Raw genomic sequence first — 22708 nt, forward strand, 5'->3', positions numbered from 1 at the left:
ATTCTTGAACAAGCAAACACACCTTCCATATCGCTTAAAAGTGATATATCAGAACTGTCAATGTATAATTGCTTTCTTGAATTATTCCCAAAGCTTGCTGTCTCTCCTTTTGAGTGCTCAAATGGAATTGTCAATTTGATTAATATCTCCATCAAAAACACATTGCAAAGTGGTGCTTTGCCTTCTCTTGTCTCAATAAGCTCCTCTTTCAAATCTTCAACAGGATCCGTTCTCATTTCTTTCAGCTCGTTTTCATCGTTTTCAACCTCATTCGAGAATCCATTCATTGTAGATATCAACTTTTCGTTTTCTTCTGCTTCACATTGCTGTTTCCACAACATTTCCACTCAAGACAACAACATGCACTCAAAACACTTGCGTTCTAATCAAGAAAGCAAAATTGAAGGATGCATGTTCACGGATTGCATTTGCCCATTTTATGGGGTGATCATTTCTGGCTCTCGTGGATGGGGTTTTATCTCCTCAAACACTTCTTTCATTCGTTCGAGAAACTTTATTTCTCATCAAAACTACACGAATAAAACACAATCATTTACGGAAGGTGATGTAAAATTCGAAGACTGCACCTTTTCAGAATGCAGCGCTCTTCATGGAGGTGCAATTGCGGTAAGCGAAAATTCCAATCTCGCCGTTGAAAAATGTATATTTTCAAAATGCATCGATACATTTCCAACAGCATATGGATATGGGGGTGCTGTTTTTAGCAATGGAAGCAATTGTGAAATTTCAAACTCTTCATTTTCAAAATGCGCAGGAACGGGAACCTATCCACTTGGAGGTGCATTCACACATATTGCAAATAACTTTTCAATCGTTATTGACTGCACTTTTGAAAATTGTTCAGCAGCTTATGGAGGAAGTGTTGCATGGTATACTGGAGGAAGTGGATCAATTTTTAATTCAGTATTCAAATGCAGCAGATCAACATTGAAGTATGCTGGAACTGTATTTCTTCAACATCAAAAAAGGGATTTTGTCATGTCGAATTGTTATTTATACAAAGGGGATGCTCCATTAGGAGCAGGCGGCTTTGATACGTCTAATAACGATCATAATAAGAGTCTTATAATTCGGCTTTGTCTGTTTGAAAACAATACAGTACAGAAATCAACTCATGCTGCGGATATTTTTATCGGAAAGGGATATAGCCTGGACAATAACACAGTCCAGATTTTGCACTGTCTTTCTTATTCAACAGCTCCAAGAAAAGTGGTTCAATGTGATGTGTATGCAGAGTTCTGTGATGACAGAGGCATTGCATGTGACTCATATCTTCCATATCCTCAGTCAGAAATACATATTAGTGAATCTGGAAGCGATGTGAATACATGTGGAGGAGTTGGCTCGGAATGCCAAACAGTGGAATATGGAGTGACGATGTGGAGAGAACAACTGAATCAAAATGTGTATATGGGCGAAGAAGAATTTGAAGAAGATATTATAGAAATTGGCTGGAGGAATATTGTTCTCAATGGAATTGAAAACGGCAAATCAGCAATAAAATCCCTTGAGACTTCACTCACAGATCATCTCATCTCCATTGGCAATGGTTCACTGAATGCAAAAAGGATTTCTTTTGTTTGTGTGTTTAACAGATCTGCAATGACAGTCGGGTCATCTGGTTCTCTGCAACTGGAATTATGCTCTTTCACAAAAAGTGCTCAATCGAATCAGCCTTCAACTCAACCTCTAATTAATGCTGAAAATGGATATCTGACAATAGAGTCCGTAAATGTGTCACAGTTTGTGTTTTCGCAAGGATGCGCTTTTGCAACTTCCGACTGCAAATCCATCACTATTTCGAATGCTTCTTTTTCAGATATCGAATGTGCGCAAAATGGTGGATGCTTGAGTGCATCATGGAGTGAAAGATCAGAAGGCACATTTTCAACATTAATAAACAATTGTACCTTTAAGCGTTGCAGGGTGGTTACAGATGGAAATTGAGGAGGAGCATTGTTTCTCTCACTTCAAAATACATGCTCGACAACAGTTTCATCATGTTCCTTTGAAGAATGTGAAGCACCTTTTGATTCCCATGAGGGGTATGGAGGAGGAATCTTTCTGGATCTTGTTCATTCAAATGCTGCATTTGTCATCACCACTCCTTCTTTTTCTGTGGAAAAGCCTAACAAAGCGAAACATGGAAATGACTTGTTTATTCAATCGCCAAATCTCAGAGAATCAATTACCAACGAAACACTTCCATTTGCTTATGCACTGGGGCACAGCTCCTTCGATAGTTTGCAAGGGTTCACTGGGACTGACCACGAGCATTCAATTCCGTTGGTTTTGTTTTTGGAGAACGTTGGACAAACAATCCATGTTAGAAGCAATGACGGTGTTGATACTGTGGTGTGTGGATTCTCGGATTATCCGTGCCACTCGCTCAATTACTGTGTGGAGAGGTTGGAAGAGGAAAATGCAAATACAGTTGCTGTTCTTGCCTCAGCAACAATTGAAAACGAAACAACATCGCATAATTTGGATTTGAAATCATCAAACACTTCGAAAGCCGAAATCACTTGCGTCAAGTCGCTGCAGGCCTCAACAAGAAAAGTGATAGTCGCTTCAGTGGATGTATCCATTGAGTTGATCCACTTTTTGCTTCCTTCTTCATTTGAAACTGAGATCGAAGCCTTGATATTCTTGTCTTCTGGAGGAATGCTGACGATGAAATCTTGCTCATTCGGAATGCAACAAGGCGAGCTCGGCCAGATGGATTACTGGCTGCTTCAGATTTGCGGAGGAATACTAAATATCGAAAGCTGCACCTTAAGTTTAGACTTCCTTCAGCACGCGCCCATCTCCGTGTGCGAAAGCGACACAAGCACTCAATCAACAATCATTTCATTGAATGTGAAAAACACGGATATTGGTAATCATCCTCTTATCCATGCGATTCCATCATCAGCAGCAAAACTCCTGAATGGTGTCACAACGAGCAGTGGGATCATATCTCTTGTTTCATGTTCTTTCGAAGGGATGGTCCATGCAAATGCAAACAGTGCTGTGCTATTTTCATCCCATATTTCAAGCTGTGTTGAGTGCTCCCATTGGAATGTCACGAATGTCAAAGGCACTCAAAGCATCGAGGGAGGAGCGATGAAAGTTGTTACTGATGCTAATGTCCAATTCAAGATCGAAAATATCACATTCACAAAATGTTGCGCTGAATGTGAAACGGCTGGAAAAGGAGGATGCATCTATTTTGACTGTTCGGCTTCCAATGCATTCTCCTTCAAGCAGATGACCTTTGATCAGTGCTCTGCAAAATATGGGAAAAACATGTTCTTTCTCTCGTCAAACCTGAATGTTTCGATCACAAAGCAGAGATTGGCATTTGAAGTGAGCGAGACAGCAGGCGATACAAATCTGTTCGTGGGGAATGACACCACAAAAACAAACTTCGATCTGTGCCGATTTCTGATTGAATTTGCTTCACAAGAAATCCATCTCAGCAGGAACAGAGGCTGGGATGTTCTTCGCTGCGGGAGCGAGAGCGAGCCATGCGCAACGATGCAGTACGGGCAGAAGCATTTCTGTGCTTCAGATAATCCAGCACAAGCAAACATGAGCATTTTCCTTGTAATCGATGAAGTTCAAGTGGATTGCGAGGTTGACATTTCAAACGTAACTGTGACTTCGGTTGATGTCAAGTCTCACCCTTCCCTGACTTTTGGAGCAGCCATATCGTATCAGGCAGGAAAGGAAGAAGAAAGCGATTCTGTGCTGGTAAACAATGAAAAAAGCTCCTTGATGAACATTGAGGTCTGCTGCGGGGATGGCTCTGGGTGGAGGCAGACGAAGCTGATAAGCACGGCTGGCAGCTCCTTTGCTGCTCAAGGCTGCTCCTTCGCCAGCGTCTCCTCCACCGCCATTCAATATTGCATCGTTGCCTGCATGTCTGGAACATGCGAATTATCGAGCTGTTCATTCAAATCCATCCAAGCCGAAAGTCACATTCTGATGGTATCGCATGGCAGCAGCATTGACTTGACAAATGTTTCGATGAGCAACATGGAGCTGATGGGCAAAAGCATTGTGTCTGTGCTGGAGCAGGGCAAATTGCAGGACGATCCACAGGAATTGAATGAAGACAAAGGTCCAACAGTGCAACTGAAATGCTGCACGCTCCATTCGCTTCTCCAAAGTGCTCCTTCTGAGCCATCCGTCATCAGCTGCACCGGCAGCAAGCCTTCCAGCGTGTCTGTGCAAAACACATCGATCAAGAATTGTGGAAGCAGCCAAAGTGAGAGCGGAGGATGCATAACCATGAGGTTAAATGAAGAAGCATTGTTTCACTGTACTTTATCCACAATCTCGGAGTGCTTCTGCTCAGCGACTGGAAGGGGAGGTGCAATATTTCTGGACTGCTCATCAATTGCAAGCGATAGCGCGCTGCCTTTCCTCTTCAAAAACATCACATTCTTGGAGAACAAGGCGTTCAGAGGAAGAGACATATATGTGAGATGCTCCAATGTGGAATCCCAAATAAGGAGCGAGCTATTCCAGCTCGACTTCAGGCCACCATACAACCAGGAGCTTGCCATTTGGGGATGCACTGCACAAAACAATGCTGACGAGCAAGATCTCTTGCTCCTCGTGATTGTGTATCAGAGTGAGACAATATTTGCTTCTTCTTCAGCCGACAACACCTCAGATTCACGCCAGTGCGGAGCTATCAATGCGCCCTGCTCTTCCTTGAATATTGCATTGTCTCACACCATTCCTTCTGTTTACAGCAACTTGCTTGTCGACAAGGTTTCTCTGGTATCTGGTGAAGCAAGCATCCATGATGTCTCGATCAAGTCGCTGGAGCAGGAAAGAGACAGAGGGACAATCCTCCTGAACAGGAGCATTGAGAGCAGGATGAACAGCCTTCTCACGTGTGCATCCAGAGTGAAAATTGAATTTCTGAAATTCATGTTCGGAAGCGCGTTTTCTTCTCCACACTCCAGCTTATTATCCCTGACTGATGGCAGCTTGTCAATTGCAGATGCACTCTTTTCCCAAGATGTTTCGTCTGATTATCCTGAAATGAGGTTGAATTGCTCCATCATTCTCGTGGAGAATGGTAGACTACTGATCAACGAATGCACTTTTGCTTCCCTCCATCTTGGTTCTCCATGCGTAGCAGCAAAAGGGGGACAATATTGCTCATTTGTGGACTTGAACATTTCTGATGTGAATTCTGATATCTTGTTTGATTTTCGCAATCTGGTGAACCTCTCCGTGCAGCAGGTGCTTATTTCCAGTTGTGAACTTGAACAATCCGCTCTGATCCTTCACAACTGCAAAGACTCCCAGCTTCAAAAAATTCAAGTCAGAAATGTTGAGAGCAACTCAAGCTTGATTGTGTTTTCCTCAGACGGTTTTGGTGCTTGCTTGAACATCCGGTGCTATCATTCCGAATTCGATGCCATATCCGTGCTGTCTGGCTCCTTGCTTTCCATCGAATGCCAAGATGCAAATGTCGAGATGAACAATCTGTCATCGATAAAAACAGCGCTGGCAAATGGTTGTGCTGTGAACATTGTATCTGCAAATTCCTCATTAAGTATCAGACAATCATCGTTTCAAAACATATCCAGAGATTCTATGGGCCCATGCTGCCTGGCTGCTTCACTTTCATCACTATTGCTCGAATTAGAGAACTGCTCATGCAAAAAATGCGTCTCTCCCTCAGATAAAGGGAGCATCTCCGCTTTGTCTGGCCTATCCAATGCAAGCATAACTTCGTGTGCATTTGAGGGAGAAACTGACCAGCAACAACTCAGGTCCAATTCATATTCATTCAAAGGTTTGTGCAAGTGGAATGGCTCCATGATCGATCTTCTCAATTGCTCGGGAGCAATAAAAGACACCACAATCGCCAATTCGTCCAAGGGAGGGCTGTCGATCTCTGGTGGAAACATTTCCATTCAGTTTGGACTCTTTTCCGGCAACAATCCAAACGCTGCTGGATACCCATCAATCAGAAACAACGTTATCTGTTCACACAACGCACTCCTGAACATCATCAGCCTCAAGGGAGGAGATGGCTTTCTCCTCAACACCTCAATGTGGATTGCAGGCGACGATTGCACGCTTGCAGGCTTGGCCTCAGAAAGGCTTTCCCCATTCTTCATCCCACAGCTGCACTCAGTTAACTCACATATCCAAGGTGATGCACTTTCTCTGGATCTCATCGGCTCTTCACTCCTCCCCTGCCATCTGCTCCTCCAGATCGATTCCATCGACGGCTCCCTCCATCAACTCAAGACATATCCGCTGCAAGCAGAACTCTTTGAAAATGAAACAGAAATCCATGCAGTCATCCCAGCCTCAATCGTGACTTCGGTGCCTGACACCACAGAAGTGGCTGTAAGCATCCTGTTTGGAAGCCCAAATGCCACAGCATCTACAACACAATTTCTTTTGAAGAATGCGAGCATTACTCCACCAAAAGGAGATGAAAAAATTGTTGAAAGTGGAAAAAAAGAAAAATCATCATGGGCGTTGATTGTGATTGTGATATTTGCTGTAATGTTTTTAATTGTTCTTGTTGTTTCAATTGTTCTGGCTATTCGATGGAGAAAGGTGAAGAATGAAGCAGAAGATCTGAGAGAGATTGTGAATGACAACATCAGAAAGGATCCGAAGGCATTTGAGATGGTGACGATGGAGATGTCACCAGAGGAGCAGTGGAGGAGAGCCGAGAGAGAAGCAGAGAAGAAGAATGAAGAGAGAATGAAAAAGAGAGTGTATGAGAAAAGCTTGGGACATTCAGAGTCATCTGAGCATCTTCTGTCTGAGAGTGGCTCAACAGAATACATTCTGGGAAGAGATTCAGACAAGATTCCTGAATGGGCGCTGGAAAAGGTTGAAGAAGAGGAAATTAGAAAACAGACTCCATCACCATCAATTTCTTCGACATGTTCAACTGATTCCGATTCAACATTTGTTCGTGGGGAAGATTTGTGTCCGACCACCTCGTCCATGTCGAATCTGGTGGATGCAATGGCGTGCTCATCTCCTCATGAGAAGCTGATTGTGGACTTAAGGGATTCGCTGTTCATGTTATTACATGGGTGGAATGAGAAGAAAGAGATGGCGATTGGAAGTATTCAACAAAGAGAGCAGACAGCTGCTCAGATCCTGTTCTGGGTGGCCAATCTTGCGCTTTACTCCTTTGATGAGATGGATAACGGATTATCTTCGCTGGCCAATCTGAGTCCACATATCGTTCTCTTCTCTGAACACATGGTCATATGCATTGCACTTCATTCGGATTGCTCCTCAGACTCAGACACTTCATCCATCTCTTCATCAACTGTTGTCACATCAACATCTGATTGCTCCACTGTGAATAGAAATGGGAAAGACTCGCCACCTCCATCATCAGCATTTGAGGATGAGGATGACAATAGAAAAGAGTGTATGAGATGGAAGGCGCCGGAGCTGCTGATCAACAAGAAGATGGGAGCAACAAAGGAATCAGTTGTGTTCTCGATTGGGATAATGCTGTGGGAGTGTTTGACGCTGGAGATCCCGTTTGGGGAGTATGAGGCAGAGGTGGCAGGACAGAAGATTGTGAATGGGGAGAGGCCAAATATCGACAGGATCTGCAGTTCGTCTTTTGCCAGCTTGGCAAAGGAATGCTGGTCGCGTGCACCTGGAGACAGACCATCGCTCGAAAGCCTCAAGAGGATCTTCATTCAGCACTTCCCTGCAGGCGCTGTCATGCTCACAATGTCTGATGCTGTCGACTTCGAGCCTGACACCGATTATGGATATCGTGGCAGCTTCCTTCTCCAATCTGCCACTGCTTCATCAGATGCAACAGCAACAGTAACACACGCAAACACACAACACAATTGCTAAGCAAGCATGCTCCTAACGATTCCTCGATTCAGTAACGCTCTTGAGCCTTGCTTTCAGGGAAATGCTTATTTTCTGTTGTTCGTTCATAGGATTCAAAATGATACGATTCCCAAGAATGCTTCAAATTAAGTCTTTGAAGAGACTGAAATTACAAATTCGCCAAAACACAGCCAAATATATAGTAGTATCAGATCATTCATCTTTCGGTGCATTACATTGGGTATTTGAATGATCAGCAGCAATCTGCAGGTGCAAATCAGCGGCTTTTGTTATGAAAAATGAAGTTGATAGTTAAAAATAAAGCTCTGTCAGAACACTTCCAATCGAAAAAGAAGGAAAGCCATGCATATGAATGAAACGATCACAATTATTGTGAAAGAAAAGTCAATTCTGAAACAGGTGAAAAAAATCGTTGAAAATTCTGTTGTTGCAGCCGAGATGCTGCACACCAGTTGTTGGAATATCCTTGATTCATTTGTTGTGTTTTGTTGAAAGTTTCATCGCTATTATTATTATTATTATTTTTTTTCATTATTTTTCTTTTGAGTATTTTTTGATGTTGGGCATCGAGTTGCTTGCTGCCCCATCTCATCAACTTGCTGGACTCTTTGCTCAATTTCCAATTCAGATCAATTTATAAATTAAACTTTCTGCAGCATGTTTATCAAATTTGTCTTTATCTCTTGATTCATCAATCCATGAAACTGCATAGCTTCTTCTTCAAATGATCATAAGATCCAATTTCATTGACCTCTCAAAACTTCCCTTCAACTTTCCTTTTCCATTATATGTCTTTCTTTTATTTTGGCTTTTTCTTCCAACAAGCAGCCGAAAACACATCCCCTTCTCTGTCTCAGTCAAACCATATCAGAATATCAGGCCAATTGCTTTCGAACTGTTAGAAATTAAAATGAAGGCTGCTGTCCAATGAGGCACATCCGTTGCAAGATGTTCCCCTTTTTATTCATTTTTGAATTAAAAGAAGACGCGAGGCAGCATTGAAATGATTAAAAAAGAATTTCTATTCTTGGCATTATAAATTTCATTTGCTTTTTTCCCCTGAGTAACGCTTTCAAATCATAAATCCAAACTCAAACAAGAAGACACTCCAGCCTGATTTCAGCACTAATATCACCGCTGATCTTTCATTTTATTTTCCCCTCTTTCAGAACTCCTCCCATTGGATGTTTTTTTTTTCCTGCTTTCTTCAAGTATTTTTTTTTCCTCTTCAAGAACGAATGAGCTGAAATGCCTCTGTATCTTGTGCTGGCTCACAAATAATCCAGGATTGCACGCCCTTGAACTGCTTTTCATATTTCCCGTAAAAAGAAACATATTCTCTCGCGTCATGAATCAGCTTTGAACTACAGCCATCCTTCATGTCATCTTATCCGTTCAAATAAAAAATTGTAATTGTGAAGCTCGCTCGCAACTTCTGTCATTTCAAGCTCATTCAAAAGTTGTAATCCTCTGACAAACACAAGTTCTACAATCATTTTGATCTGAGTTCTGCATTCTAGTGGTGATCCATTGACTCTGATGCGACAGATCAAAGCAAAAGGACAACTGCTTCCACACATATTTTTGGTTGTTTTTTTTTTGGGTGTGCAAATTGCAAGACGTCGTTGCTTCTGTAACCAATTTGGTAACTTTGTTAAGTCTTGGCAAAGCCTTCTTCTTATATAAGTTTTTTCTGTTAAAATACAATTTATTCATTCATTCTGCCTTCTACTCCTGTTCGATTTCCAAATAGAAAAATTAGCGCATGCAATATGTAAAGGATTCCAGAAAAAGAATATTTTTGACTGACTAATAAGCACGACAACTCCAAGTTAAAGAACCAAAACTGAAAATAATAAATAGTAGGTAACGAAGGAAGATAGAAATATCAATCATGAAAAAACGAGCAGTGCAGCGTAAATAAAAATCAATGCTGTTCTCTAGGACTTTTAAAACCGGGAATGCTTTGGATGAACCGCAATATTCAAAACTATTTGCTTCAATTGACTCTGCCTTTGAAAGGCGACTTTCAATTATCAAGGGATGAAACTGAGAAATAAATCAAAGGATTGTTTTTTTAAAATCCATTTTGCATAATAATAAGCTTGCTAGCATTTAGCATATGTGTTTGTAACTTGATCGTAAGCCAATATAAAAAGATTCACATTTATCAAAAAATATTTTTCCTGTATTCCTGAGAGAAACAGCAAAGAAGAGAAAAGAATCTGTCAACAGTTTGAAGAATTCATAAAAAAAATTTAAATTTCAACTTCTGCTTTTTAAGTTTTAACAGAATAAGAAAATTTTTTATTTTTTGAATGATAAATAAAAAAAACTGAGGAGTGTTCAAAAAAAGAATATTCAAAACATAATTTTCATTTTGATATAAAATTATAATGTATTGAAAATTTAGAAAAAATTGTTGAAAATTCAGATATCTTTTATGATTTACAAATTAAATGATTATAAATCTTTGATATCTTCAACACCAAATCGAGCGGCTTCAAACTCGTTAAGTCCAATTACACACAAGTTTTCGTCACTTCCTTCAATTTTTACTACCTTTTTATTCACAAGATGCAAAAGGGCATGCAGTTTCCTGCATACCTCTGTCTCATTATCCCCTCTGACAACTTCTTTAAACAATATTTTATGCTCCAGCAGTCCACTTTCCTTTCTGCTATCTGTTTCCTGCCTCTCTTCAGGAAATCCCCTTGCAGCATACATCGCTTCTTGGGTGTGCTTCATTTGCTGCAAAGTGATTGTCACATCACGACAGTAGTTGTTGAGAGAAAACGGTTTTTCCTTCGACTTAAAAAAAGAAAGAAAGAAAGAAAGAAAAAATTTCCATTAACAAATAGAATAAATTGAAAGAGATGAAAAAGAAATGACATAAAAAAATAATAATAAAATTAAAATAAAAAATAAAAAATAAAAAAAAAAAAAAAAGCAAACATGTTTGTCTATTTGATTTGTTATGTGCTTTTGCCACAATGTTGCTGATTTTGTAATCTTCGATTCGTTTTTCCATGCCTCGCTTTCAGTCAAAAATGTTGACTTTCGCAAAGAATACAAATATAAATAAATAAATAAATAAATTAGAAAATACAAATGATGTAAATAAGCCAATATATAAACATGAAAAATAATAAAAAAAATATTCAAAAAAAAAAAGAAAAAAGAAAAAGAAAAAGAAAAAGAAAAGAAAAGAAAAAGAAAAGAAAAGAAAAAGAAAAGAAAAGAAAAGAAAAGAAAAGAAAAGAAAAGAAAAGAAAGAAAAGAAAAGAAAAGAAAAGAAAAGAAAAGAAAAGAAAAGAAAAGAAAAGAAAAGAAAAGAAAAGAAAAGAAAAGAAAAGAAAAGAAAAGAAAAGAAAAGAAAAGAAAAGAAAAGAAAAGAAAAGAAAAGAAAAGAAAAGAAAATTCTGAAATTATGACTTTTAAACAAAAAATGAATAAAAAAAACTATGTTAAAAAATTATGAATTTTCTTCATGCATACCACATGTTTTTTCGCAAACAATTCCACATCTCTCTTCGCAACATCAAAAGCACCTTCAGAAAATTCAATTTCATCCAGATTTCTTTCGTCACTTCTCAAAATCTGGCTCATCTCCTTTGTTTCGCTCCTTTCACCTTCTTCTTCTTCGTTGCTCATTGGCATTCCATAAAGCATTCCTCCAGTCAATTCATTGTCTCCTTCTGACACCCCAGCCATATTCTCTTCGCCTCTTTTATCTCCATCTTTCTCCTTCTTAGCCCCGACTCCATCTTCAGTGACTTTGCTGTTTTCTTCTCTTTCATCTCCTCTTTTGCTTGTCGCATCGTCCTCATCATCGTCATTATCCAACCCTCCAAAATCAGCCCCCAAATCATCATCCATTGCACCGCCCTCAGCCGCCAGCGCATCAGCAGACATCGCCACCTCCCTCTCAATCCCCATCACCACGCGTTCCTCCTCCTGCAGCCCTGTTCTTTCTCCTTCTCTGCCGTCTTTCCCTTCTCTTGATTCATCATCTTCAATTGTTCTTTCATCTAACTGTGCATTTTCATCACCTTTCCCCTTCTCATTCTCTGATGCTTCTCCTCTTTTTTCGTATCCCTTTGACACAAATTCCATCAACTCTCTTCGGCGCTCTTCTTTTTCCTTCAAGCTTATTCCATCTCTTTCAATCATGTTCTCCATTAAACTCGCTACCATTTTCTTCTTCTTCTCAATCATTTTCCTTCTTTCTGCCTCTCCTTCTGCTCCTTTCTCTCTTTCTCTCCTTTTTCTGTCTCTTTCTCTCTGCTTCCTTCGCTTTTCTTCCAGTTTTTCGTTGACTTCAGCTTCTCTTTGCTTGCATCTGACCAGTTCAGTAGACAATGCCTCAATAAACTCATTTTCTGTCTCAAATTCCTTTTGCTTCATCCAAACTGAATCAAACAGCTCGTCTTTCTCGCTTTTCACTTCAGAAGAAGAAGATGATGAAGCAGAGGCGGAAGCAGAATTAGCTTCTTGTGCTTCGTCTTCTTCCTTTGCTTCTTCATTATCTGATTTGCTTTCAGTATTTGCTTGCTTTAAAATTGGTGTTAGAGAAGTCGGAGCAAGTGAATAAAGTGACGGAGGTAGCAATTGGAAAGCGTTTGATAACACAGATGAAGATGTCAAAGAAGATGAACTTGATGAAGAAGGCGTCGGAGGAGCTGTGACAAGATGATAAGTTTCTGAGAGAAGTTGGAACATCAGCGGGTTTCCTTTGATTGCTGGCTGAACGAAGTCTGGAAGATCCACTTGCTTCACTGGAAATGGTTTGCATTTTGTTAATCGATGATTTTTTTTCCCCCATCGAATATCATTTGGTTTTTTAAAAAAAAGATTGATTTTGCATTATAAAGGAAAGAAAATTAAAAAAAAATATAAAAATAACAAAATTAGAATGAATAAATAATCAAATTAAATCCAATAAAACAAAACAGAAAAAAGTTGATTTCAAAACAAATAGAGAATTTTTATAATTTCATTTGCACACTCTTTTCAAACGGTCTGTAAAGCCCAGTTTTTCTTCTTAATAACTCCCTCTTCTTCTCTTCTTCTTTCACTCGGTCTTTCTTTTTCTTTGCCAACTCATCTTTTCTCAATCTCCTTCGAAGTTCGTTCATTTCTCTGATTCTTGCCCTGCTTTCTTCGTCTTCTGCATCATCTTCGTTCTCTTTCATTTCTATTTCTTCTTTTTCAGCCTCTTCCAAACTGCCTTCTTCGCCTTCTCCTTCTCCTTCTCCTTCCATCAGGTTCGCCAGAGTCGATGCAGTGTCCCCAAGCACTAAGCTTCCGTCACTCAAAATAAGGTTTTCCGCGGTTGCATCGTTGGCATCGTACTCTGCCCAAGGATCGTCCTATAAAACAACAGAAAATTGAAGAATTGTTGAATTGATAAGATGAATAAATATTGTGTAAAAAAATAAACATCATTTGGCAAAAATTAATTGCTAATTCATTTATCCAATTTCTCAAATACATTTTCAGAAATATAATTATTTTTTTTAAATAAAAAGCTCCAAAGAAATCCTTTTCTAAAAACTTTCCTTATTTCCAAACAAACCAATCCGAGCTTTACCACTGCCAATTCTGCTTTTCTCTTCTTTTCCTCTGCATCAGCTTCATCTCCTTTTTCATTTTCATTCTCTTTTTCTTTTGAAATTACTTCTTTCACAGGATTGATAGCATCTCCCCTGTTTTCTCTTCTCCTCTCCATTTCTTTTTCTTCTTTTTCAGAAACAACCAAAGAGCCATCCACATTTGTCGCTTTTCTCGCTTTCTTGCCTTCTTCTGAATCTTCGTCGTTTATTCCAGCTGAATCGCAATCAGCAGCATTTAATTGCGTACAAATAATTATTTATTTTGATGATCAAAAAATTGTTCAAGAAAAAACCGGAGTGGCATTAAATCAATCAAAAAGAAAACAGAAAAAGAATAATAAATTTATAGTATGATAAAAAAATACTCAAATAATAATTATTATTATTGTTACAATTATAATGAAAGAAAAAATTATAACACTGCCATAGGAATAAACAAACAAATAAATGACAAAATCTCTTTCATTCAAATTCAAACCATTCATGATTTCGTCATCGTCATCATCATCCTCTTCTTCTTTATCTTCTTTTCCATCTTTCTTTTTGCTGCTTTGTTCTTCGTCTTCGCCGTCTGTCATATCCCCTCCCACATCATCCACAATTCCACTCAGCTCGTCGCATTCTTCCATCCTCATCATCATCATTGCCAAGCCTTGCGGCTTCTGATCAATTCCTCCAAACACTTCAGTCCCAGAAAAATCAACGCTGTTCTCACCGTCGATAGTCATCCTCGATGCCAAAGCATTGTTTTCGTTGCCTTCGATTCTTTTGCTTCCTTCTTCAGCGACATTTTCCAGAATATCACTGCTTCTTGCTCTGCTTTCGTTTTCGCTCTCTTCCAGTAAATTGTCTGCCTCTTGGATGAACACTGGCCCGATCATTGTTCTTCTCTCTGATAAACTGGGATTGCCAAATGAAAGAGTGGATCTTCTGTCTGCTGGAGAGGATGGAAAGGGCGAGGACTGAGCTGCGGCCAATGGAGATAATTGCGGCGCTTTCGTCGATTTCTGAAGATTCTCAGAAGGATTTTGATTCAACATCGAAGATGAAGCATGCTGCGAAGACAGCTGTCCATGTGATGTAACATTTATAAGATTGTGCCGAGCATATAATGGAAATGAGCCCATCAACTGAGAACCTGATGGATGCATTGAAAAACTTGTCATCTTTTTGTCAGAAATTGAAGTGATAGAATTTAAATTAGAGTTAAAAAAATATGTCAGCAAAATTCCTGAGGACCTTCTTCTTTGATGAAAAAAATGCAAACCCATTGCGAAGGATCATTTCTCTCTGCTTTTATCTCTGGCGTTGGAGATAAAGAAAAAAAAGAAGGAGTGAACGAACAAGCAGGCTCAAACGGGATAGGTGCAGGCTCATCCTGAAGCAGAATTTTGTTTGAAACTATTTATTTTTTTGTAAAAAGATCTTATTTTCATCTTCATAAATATTCATCATTATACCTTTCATTGAATCATCAAGGAGGTCAAATGGCGAATCTAAAAGATCTTCTCTCCATTGTTTTCTTCCCTTCGATTGCCTGAAAATATCTCGAATTTGTTGACCACCGACTTCTATATTTTCTTCGTCCTCTTCATTTTCTGCTTCATCAGAAATTTGAACATGCAAATCCTTTGTGACTGAACCTTCTCCGGATTGAATCATTCTTTCTAATGTCTGATATAATAGAGAAAAGAGATATTCGACTTTTCTCGAGTAAATTGAAGCAGTTCCCTGTACCAATCTTGCAGCTAAATATTCAAAATTTAAATATGTATTCGTAAAAATTCTTGTGTTAACCTTCGAAAAAATTGATTGATGGCTTTCTATCATCAATATTAATTTTAATATTCTGAATATTCGTCAAGTATTGTTCTAATTCTTGTGCAATGTCGATATTCCAATTATCTGCTAAATTTCTTTTATAAATGCAAAAATAATTTTAAATAATTTCATGTCCATATTTATATTTAATCGATAAATAAAACAGATTTGAAATGTCAAGTGAACCTTAGTGGTTGAAGTAAAAGACCGTATTGAGATTCCAAATTTGTATCAATCATATTATATTAAGGGCTGTTTTTCAATGATAATTTAAATTTGACTTGTATAAACATGATAAATTTTATTGAAAACAAATCAGTCAATAATTTTCTTGTAATTTTTTTTTTAAAAAAAAAATTGAGAATTCGAAAATTATTGTTTGATTGTTTCTTTGAATGACAATTATCTCTTAAAAATCATGATGCTAAAAAGATTGAATTTTTGAAAAAAAATTTTTTTATTAGTCACCTCATAATTCAATGAGCACTAGCAGACTTTTCAAAGAGCTTTTTTATATTTTCTGTGAATTGATATAAATAGAAAAAAAAGAAAGAAATGAATAAAATAATCAAATGGATCCAAACATTGCAGCCTTTCTCCAATTCTTGTTCATTATCAAAAGTTGAGTATTCTGAACGTATTGGAAGCATTGTTCGAGTTTATCAAGCAGCACATGAAAATTACACAATTTTTAATGTCAAATACATTACGACATTTTCATATGCGGAAATCAACTTATCTTTCAAGATTGAAAACTTATTAAAAGGTGGGGCAGCTGATGTTTGTATGTTAGTAATTATTCAATCAATGTCGAAAGATGAAATTTTATTTGAGATCACAAAACATATTTACACAGATTCAAATAAATTGAAAGATAAAGAGGATCATTGAAAGAAAAAGAGCAAAGAAAAATCAAAAAAATGAAAATGATTGAAAAGATGAGTGATTGTTTTGATTGAATGTTATTTCTTTAAATAATTTCGATTTGAAAATTTCCTTTGAATATCAATAAAAAACGCTGAAAATGAGAATGTTTATTCTAAGGCTGGGTGACTGACTGACTTTGATTTGAAAAAAAGCGATATTTGACTGACGTGATGATAAAAATATCCTATCAGAAAAAATTTTAAAACGATTTCAGTTTAATTTTTAATAACAGAATAATTTCAATTTGCTTAATGATTCACAATAATTATATTTTTTAAAAAAACGATTAATTGAAGTTTTTGAAATTTTAACTTTTGATTATTTAATTATGGGGAACTGACGGAAATGACGAAGGCGGATAATTTTGATCAAAAAACGTCAATGGAGACAGTGGGGAGCAGTGTCACAGAAAAATATTCAATGGGTGATAATTGCATTTCTCTTGAAAAAGGACTGCAAAACATCCTATCAAATGCTTTCATCGTTTGATCTTTACGGAATTAAGATATATTTCAAATGACATATTTCATTCCTCCATTGAAGTTTTTCTTATGAACAATTAATCGACGAAGAAGGAAAATATCAAAATATCAACACTTATCAATCAAAATAAATCAGTAACTTATCTGAAAATTAGAGCATTTTATTTTCGTGTTTGCACAAATCCTCATTCTTCAAAGTTATTATTCATATTTTATTTTCATATCTGATAAGAAGGTTAAGAGCATCAAAATTTGAAATAATAAAAATATCCTACTAAAATGAACCTTCTGTTAAGTTCTAATTGTTCAAAAACAATTAAATTTGCCATTTCAGTTCAAGATATGGGGGAAAATTCGGACTTTCAAGCTTTTTATGCACAAAGCAAGAAAAAATTGTTTATCTTATAACATTACTAAACTTTCTCAGATTTCAAAATAAATTTGATTTTCAAATCCGAAAACATGTATCGTTGAAATCAAAATGTTAAGTTTTCCAATATTTCATGAATGCCAAAAAATGGACTGATTTTTGATAAGTTTTTTTTAATCTCAAAAAGTCAATGAAAAGTGCATAATTTTTTAATGAAAATGCCTGAAGTGAAATATCTTGCACCATATATCGATTTCTTTAAATTTCAAGAAACATTCTATCTTTCCACATGACAATCAAATCCATGATAGATCTCCGTTCTTTTTCTCCATCTTCTTCATCCTCCGCATCTTCTCCTTTTCTCTTCATTGCATCATCATCATTTATGTATTTCACTATCAATCCATTATTTTAATCTTCTTCATCTTTTCCTTCCTGAACTTTCTTCTAACTTTTTAATTCATCCACAGAAGGACACAATTTCAATCGTTATCCATCTTTTAAAAATGGTGAATTGCAGCAACTGATTGATCCTTTGGTTACGAATGTTTTCACTGTTGTTTTTAATAGACAACGAATATATGGACGAATGCGACGAGGTGTTTTTATTGATGCTTCTTGTTTCTGGTACTATGCAGTTATAATATCTTAGAGGTGTGTCTTCATCTTTTTCGTATACTCATCTTCTTTTTCCGAAACGAAATATATCTTTTCTTCTTCATTCTCAATGCAAAGAAGAGAAGAGAAGAATACAGAAGAGGCAGAAGGAGATGAGCAGTCATTGTTGTCTATGATGCTAACTCGAGAAATCAGCCATTCCGACGTGTCTGCAACGTGATGGGAAATATCGAATAAGGATTCACATTATTTATCGAGAAGGATCTATGAAAATTATTGGAATTAGCTCTGCGAGCTATTTGAGTTGTGCAATAATGTTCGCTTTCATTGATAAAAGCGCTGGATGAGGAAAAGTCAGTTGTTTCCTGATCTTCATAGCGGAAAATATAAACGTGCTCCTGTCGATCATCTGATAAATTTTCTCACTCTCCTTTTCCAACGAAGATTTTGCAACAAGCATTGCTATCTATCCAGTCAACTCTTTAAGTGGAAAACAACTCAAAGAAGCGATATAAAAAGTACAACATTGTGAGGAACAAAATAAATTGCATTATAGTCAGGGACAAAACCCGGGACAAGGACAAAACCCGGGATATTCCATTTAGCTTTTTTTGACACAATTCAACACTTTTTCATGGAAAAACATACTGATGATCGAGTTTTTCGTGTATTTGGATGGATCGAACAAGCCAAATGAAAATATCTGAATTGAATTTGCAATTAAAATATCAGTTAAAAAAGATTGGCGCTTAAAAAGCAATAGAAAACAAAGCACTATTTAATAACGTTGAACCATGTTGAAATAAGAATTGAATAAATAATTTGTAACTCACATTAAATGTTTTTAACTGTAATTGAAGATGGATCCCCATTTGCTTTCTGAAGTTAGTTTTCTTTTCCTTTTTTCACTGGGGAAAAGAATCTCTTCTTCTGATGAATCTCGTTGCTCTTTTCGATCTTCTGAATTATCAGATTGTTCCGAAGAAACATCATCGTGAATAATTGTTTTCCTTCCATGATTTTGAAAGTTGACATTTTCAACAGGTCCTGTTTCATTTGAGCTTTTGTCCTTTACATTAGATAATTCCTTCACCTCAGACACTGTACCATCCTGCTTTGTTACTGAGCTATTTTGCTGACGTTTCTTTTTTTTTTCGAATTGCATGGAAAAGCTTTCGAAAAAATTATCTCCTGTAATTAATTTCATGCTGATACTGCATGAAAGTGAAGAATTGTTTACCACTTTTTCTGCTGTCGAAGGGGCTTCAATGTTCTGCGGGAGGCACTGATATACGACAGAAGGGTCTAACGGGAAAATTCCGCATGCTTCAAATGACTTTTTCACAATTCTTGGAGAGAGAGAGTTATTAACCGCTTCTGATACTGCTGGTATTAATGATTTTCTGTAAGAAGAAATTGACGAATCAGAAGGAACCGAGAATGCTCTTTTTAGGCTGTTTTTGAAATGCGCGATTACAAACCTATCCAGCGGCTGAGTGAGATGTGTTGTATGTGATGGAAGAATCAATAAATGGATTAAATGATCTCTGCACCAAGATATCACTGGAAAACTTAGGCGAGAGGAATGCCCATCAAGGATAATCAAAGCGTAGGAAGACTGTCCATGAAGCTCAACTCTTTTCTCATTAATTTTTGGCAATAATATTTCTATCATAACCTTTTCAAAATCTCTTCTTGTCATCCAGCCTGTCCCATTTGCCAAACAGTTAATTCGATGATACTTCAACTCCTTTAAATCCTCGGAAATGGTCTGAGAAGGCCATAGCATGATTGGATCAAGTGACGTCCCATCTGCAAAAATAGAAAAAAATAATGTAGCATTTTTCCTTCTCTGTGCTTCTGGTAAAAATGCATGCTGAGATTCTTTTGTAACTACTATTTCCTCGTCCGACTGCTTCATCAAGATGCCAGTTTCGTCCATATTGATAATAAAATCTGATGAAATATTATAATCATCAATAACATTTTTTAACAACGAAAACCAATTCCTCATATTTTCTATTGTGGACGCTTGAAGGCGATGAAGATCTATAAAAGTTGGTTTAATTAATTTCAGTAATCCACTTTTCTTTATCAACCTGCGTGCCCATTTTTTGCTGATTTTCCTGACTTCAGTCGTTTGTGTGCATTCCTTCTTTTTCTTCATCATCACATTTTCTGACTATCAAAAATGCACAATAAAAAAATAAAACAAACAAATAGCAACACACGAATCTGATAATGTCTGAAACTGTCAATTTGTTTGTGGATGATATTTGTGCAATTGCACAATCTTCTATTTCCTCTATTTCTTCTTTATTGAACAGCCCTGGTCTGCCAGCATGTTGAGGATCACGCCCTGCTTTTTTTGAAGCCATATGCCGGTAAATGGAAGAATGAGTAATAATTTTATCTTTCACAAGATCTGAAGGTTAAATTCCATCTTGTTTCAGAAGATAATCAACTTTTTCAACTTTTGAAGGGAGCCGGCGAAACTCTGCTGAGGCCTTAATCGGTGATAATTTGTTGAAAGGGAGAGGCGAAGAAACGTTTGCTTTTTTCATATGATTTATGGAAGTTTGATCATTCTATTTGATATAATTTCTTATTGAAGAGACAATTGTTTTGACGTGCATTCAAAGGATGAAATCAAAAAAGTTTATCAAGAATTGTTTTTTGATTTGGAATTGTTTTAAATAAACATTCAAAAAAAATATTCTAGACTGAAGTGTCCCGGGTTTTGTCCTTGTCCCGGGTTTTGTCCCTGACTATAATTGAGAATAATGGAACATGGCCAATGTTGGATAACGCAACACAATTTCACTGCTTTGATTGCGCTGGATGCACTGGAGGAGCGCGAAGAGGTAGAGGAAGGAGAAAAGGGAGGAAAGGAGTTAGAAGAAATAGATGAAAAAGGAGGAAATGGAGTGAAAGTTGACTATCCAACAGCGCACAGAGAGTTTGTGGAGAGAATCAAAGAAAATCATGGGAAGTTGGAAGAAGCGAGTACTCCGCTGGTTGTTGATGCGCTTGGGCTAAGTCTGTTGAGGTTTGTGAAGGAAGATGTGGAGGCAGACAAGAAGCATCAATTGGAGCTGAATTGCGTAATTCTTTGTCAGCATATTGCATACAACAGGAGATTTCAAGAGCAGAAGAAGAAATAGCAGATGGTCTTTGGGCATAACTTTCGATGGAAGTTCAGAGGGAATGGGGAAAGATGTGGAACAGGTGGAAATGTTGAAAAATGGTTTGGAGATGAATAAGAAGCAAGACAAAGAATGTGATTTGATTGATTTGGAGGAAGAAGAAGAAGAGGAAGAGGAAGAAGAGGAAGAGGGACAGATTCTGGATGTGGAATTGCTGCTGAGTGTTCCTGCGCGTACGGAGTGCGTGACACTGGTTGACGAGAGTGCGTATGGGAGCTGGCGGGACTGTCTGGTGACGATGACGGTGACGGGGGAGCTGGTGGAGTTGTGTGCAGAGCGGGAGCGGATTGTGAAGAAGTTAATTGTGGAAGGGGTGATACAGCCGACCTGTGCGATGAGCATCACGTTTATTGGGGAGAGGTTAGTAAGGGAGGAGAAAGAAGAACAGAGAAGGGGGTGGGGGTGGGGGTGGGAATTCAGCATCTGATGTGGCATTGTTGCATTTGGAAAACAAACTTAGACAATAAGAGATGTTATCATATGATGCAAGGATCGAAATTCAGTTTTTATGAAATGAATGAACTAATAATCAAGCTGAATAAAGCGACAAGGATAATTGTGCATTTGCAAAAAGAAAAAATTGATGGATTTGAAGCATGTTAATTAACCCAAGCATTTCAAAAATTTTTATTTATTTATTATTCGATATAAAATAGCGATTGTTCAAGTTGTGCCTTTTTTAATAGCTCATATTTTTTCATTTTTCATCAATTCCATGTTTATGTTTCAAAACGGAAATTAAAATGAAATTTCTTCATAGAGAAAATAAAAGTTTGAATGTTATCTTTAACATGAAGAAAAACATTTAAAATATCAATTATTCTCATCTCCAAACAGGATAATATTTAACTGACAAGAAATGTTTCGGGATAAATAAAAAAAATCAACAAAAAAGTGTTTTGGTTTTTGAATTTTCTCATAATCTTTCTCTCCTTTCTGCAAATTTTCTCTTTTTGATATTTTTCAGTTTTTCGTTTGATCTTTTCTTAATCTTAATTTTTATTCCACATTTCCTTGCTTTTCTTCATTTTTCTTCTTTCTATTATCTTCAAATTTTTCTTTCTTTCTATTCAATTTTTCAATTTCTTTTTATTCATCCAATAATTTCTTCAGTCGTCTCATTTCCGTTATTTAATAAAAATCGTATCAGAAAAATCTTCTTTCCTCTTTTTCCATCTTCTTTGTCTTCACTTATTCCTCTTTTCTTTATTTCTAAAGAAATCTCTGATGCATGTATCAAATGTGAAGAAATTCAATCAGATGATGTAGAAGAAGTGGAAGAAAAAGAAGAAGAAGGAGATGCTGTGTGAAATGTTGATGATGTATTTGAAGAAGAAGAAGAAGAAGATCATAATGACGAATGGAATGAATGAGACGATTAATTGTTGAAAATTGAGAAGATGAGTGTCAATTAATGCCAACCGAGAAATTCAATGAATTTCTCTTCTTCTGGATTTTGTCTTCTTCTGGCAAATAATATCCTTTGAATCCTTTTTCACTTTCAGCTCAATCTCTTTCTCTCTCTCCAACAAAAAATATGAAATATTGAACAATTCCTTTTTCATTCCACCTCTTCTTCTTTCGCTTCCCTTATTTCACAAAAAAAATCATCTTCCCTCAAAAATAATTCTTCGCCAAAGCCCAATGCCAGACATCTTCGATTTATCTCGCATTTCATCTGTCTATCTGTATTTTTCCTTCCCTGCTTTTCTTTTTCTTCTTCAAAGCCATCAAATCCTTCGCTCTTTCAATAGTCCAAATGAAAAAAAAAAAAAAAAAAAA

General features: G+C 37.1%; 4 protein-coding genes across 4 annotated transcripts; 2 read left to right on the forward strand and 2 right to left on the reverse strand.

Annotated features, from left to right (window-relative positions):
* Positions 1-932: 932 nt before the first annotated feature.
* MONOS_3905 (putative Protein tyrosine and serine/threonine kinase) lies at positions 933-7887 on the forward strand (the record flags this gene model as incomplete). The annotated part of the gene is made up of 3 exons (XM_067873934.1): positions 933-966; positions 1025-1763; positions 2202-7887. 3 exons carry the CDS (start codon positions 933-935, stop codon positions 7885-7887), a joined length of 6459 nt encoding a protein of 2152 aa, XP_067735104.1.
* Positions 7888-10171: 2284 nt separating this feature from the next.
* On the reverse strand, positions 10172-15164 carry MONOS_3904 (putative Condensin II complex subunit CAP-H2 or CNDH2, C-term; the record flags this gene model as incomplete). Its single annotated transcript, XM_067873933.1, has 8 exons — positions 10172-10698; positions 10843-10944; positions 11386-12665; positions 12896-13259; positions 13466-13716; positions 13981-14668; positions 14770-14903; positions 14963-15164. 8 exons carry the CDS (start codon positions 15162-15164, stop codon positions 10351-10353), a joined length of 3369 nt encoding a protein of 1122 aa, XP_067735105.1. The 3' UTR covers positions 10172-10350.
* Positions 15165-18564: 3400 nt separating this feature from the next.
* Positions 18565-19662, reverse strand: MONOS_3903 (putative DDE superfamily endonuclease; the record flags this gene model as incomplete). Its single annotated transcript, XM_067873932.1, has 1 exon — positions 18565-19662. The coding sequence occupies one exon, from the start codon at positions 19660-19662 to the stop codon at positions 18565-18567; it is 1098 nt and encodes a 365-aa protein (XP_067735106.1).
* An 841-nt stretch (positions 19663-20503) lies between these two features.
* MONOS_3902 (uncharacterized protein) lies at positions 20504-21353 on the forward strand (the record flags this gene model as incomplete). The annotated part of the gene is made up of 2 exons (XM_067873931.1): positions 20504-20769; positions 20840-21353. The coding sequence occupies 2 exons, from the start codon at positions 20504-20506 to the stop codon at positions 21351-21353; spliced, it is 780 nt and encodes a 259-aa protein (XP_067735107.1).
* Positions 21354-22708: the final 1355 nt, after the last annotated feature.

This window comes from Monocercomonoides exilis (assembly GCF_001643675.1).
Source record: "Monocercomonoides exilis strain PA203 chromosome Unknown scaffold3-2548433, whole genome shotgun sequence".
Lineage (NCBI taxonomy): Eukaryota > Preaxostyla > Oxymonadida > Polymastigidae > Monocercomonoides > Monocercomonoides exilis.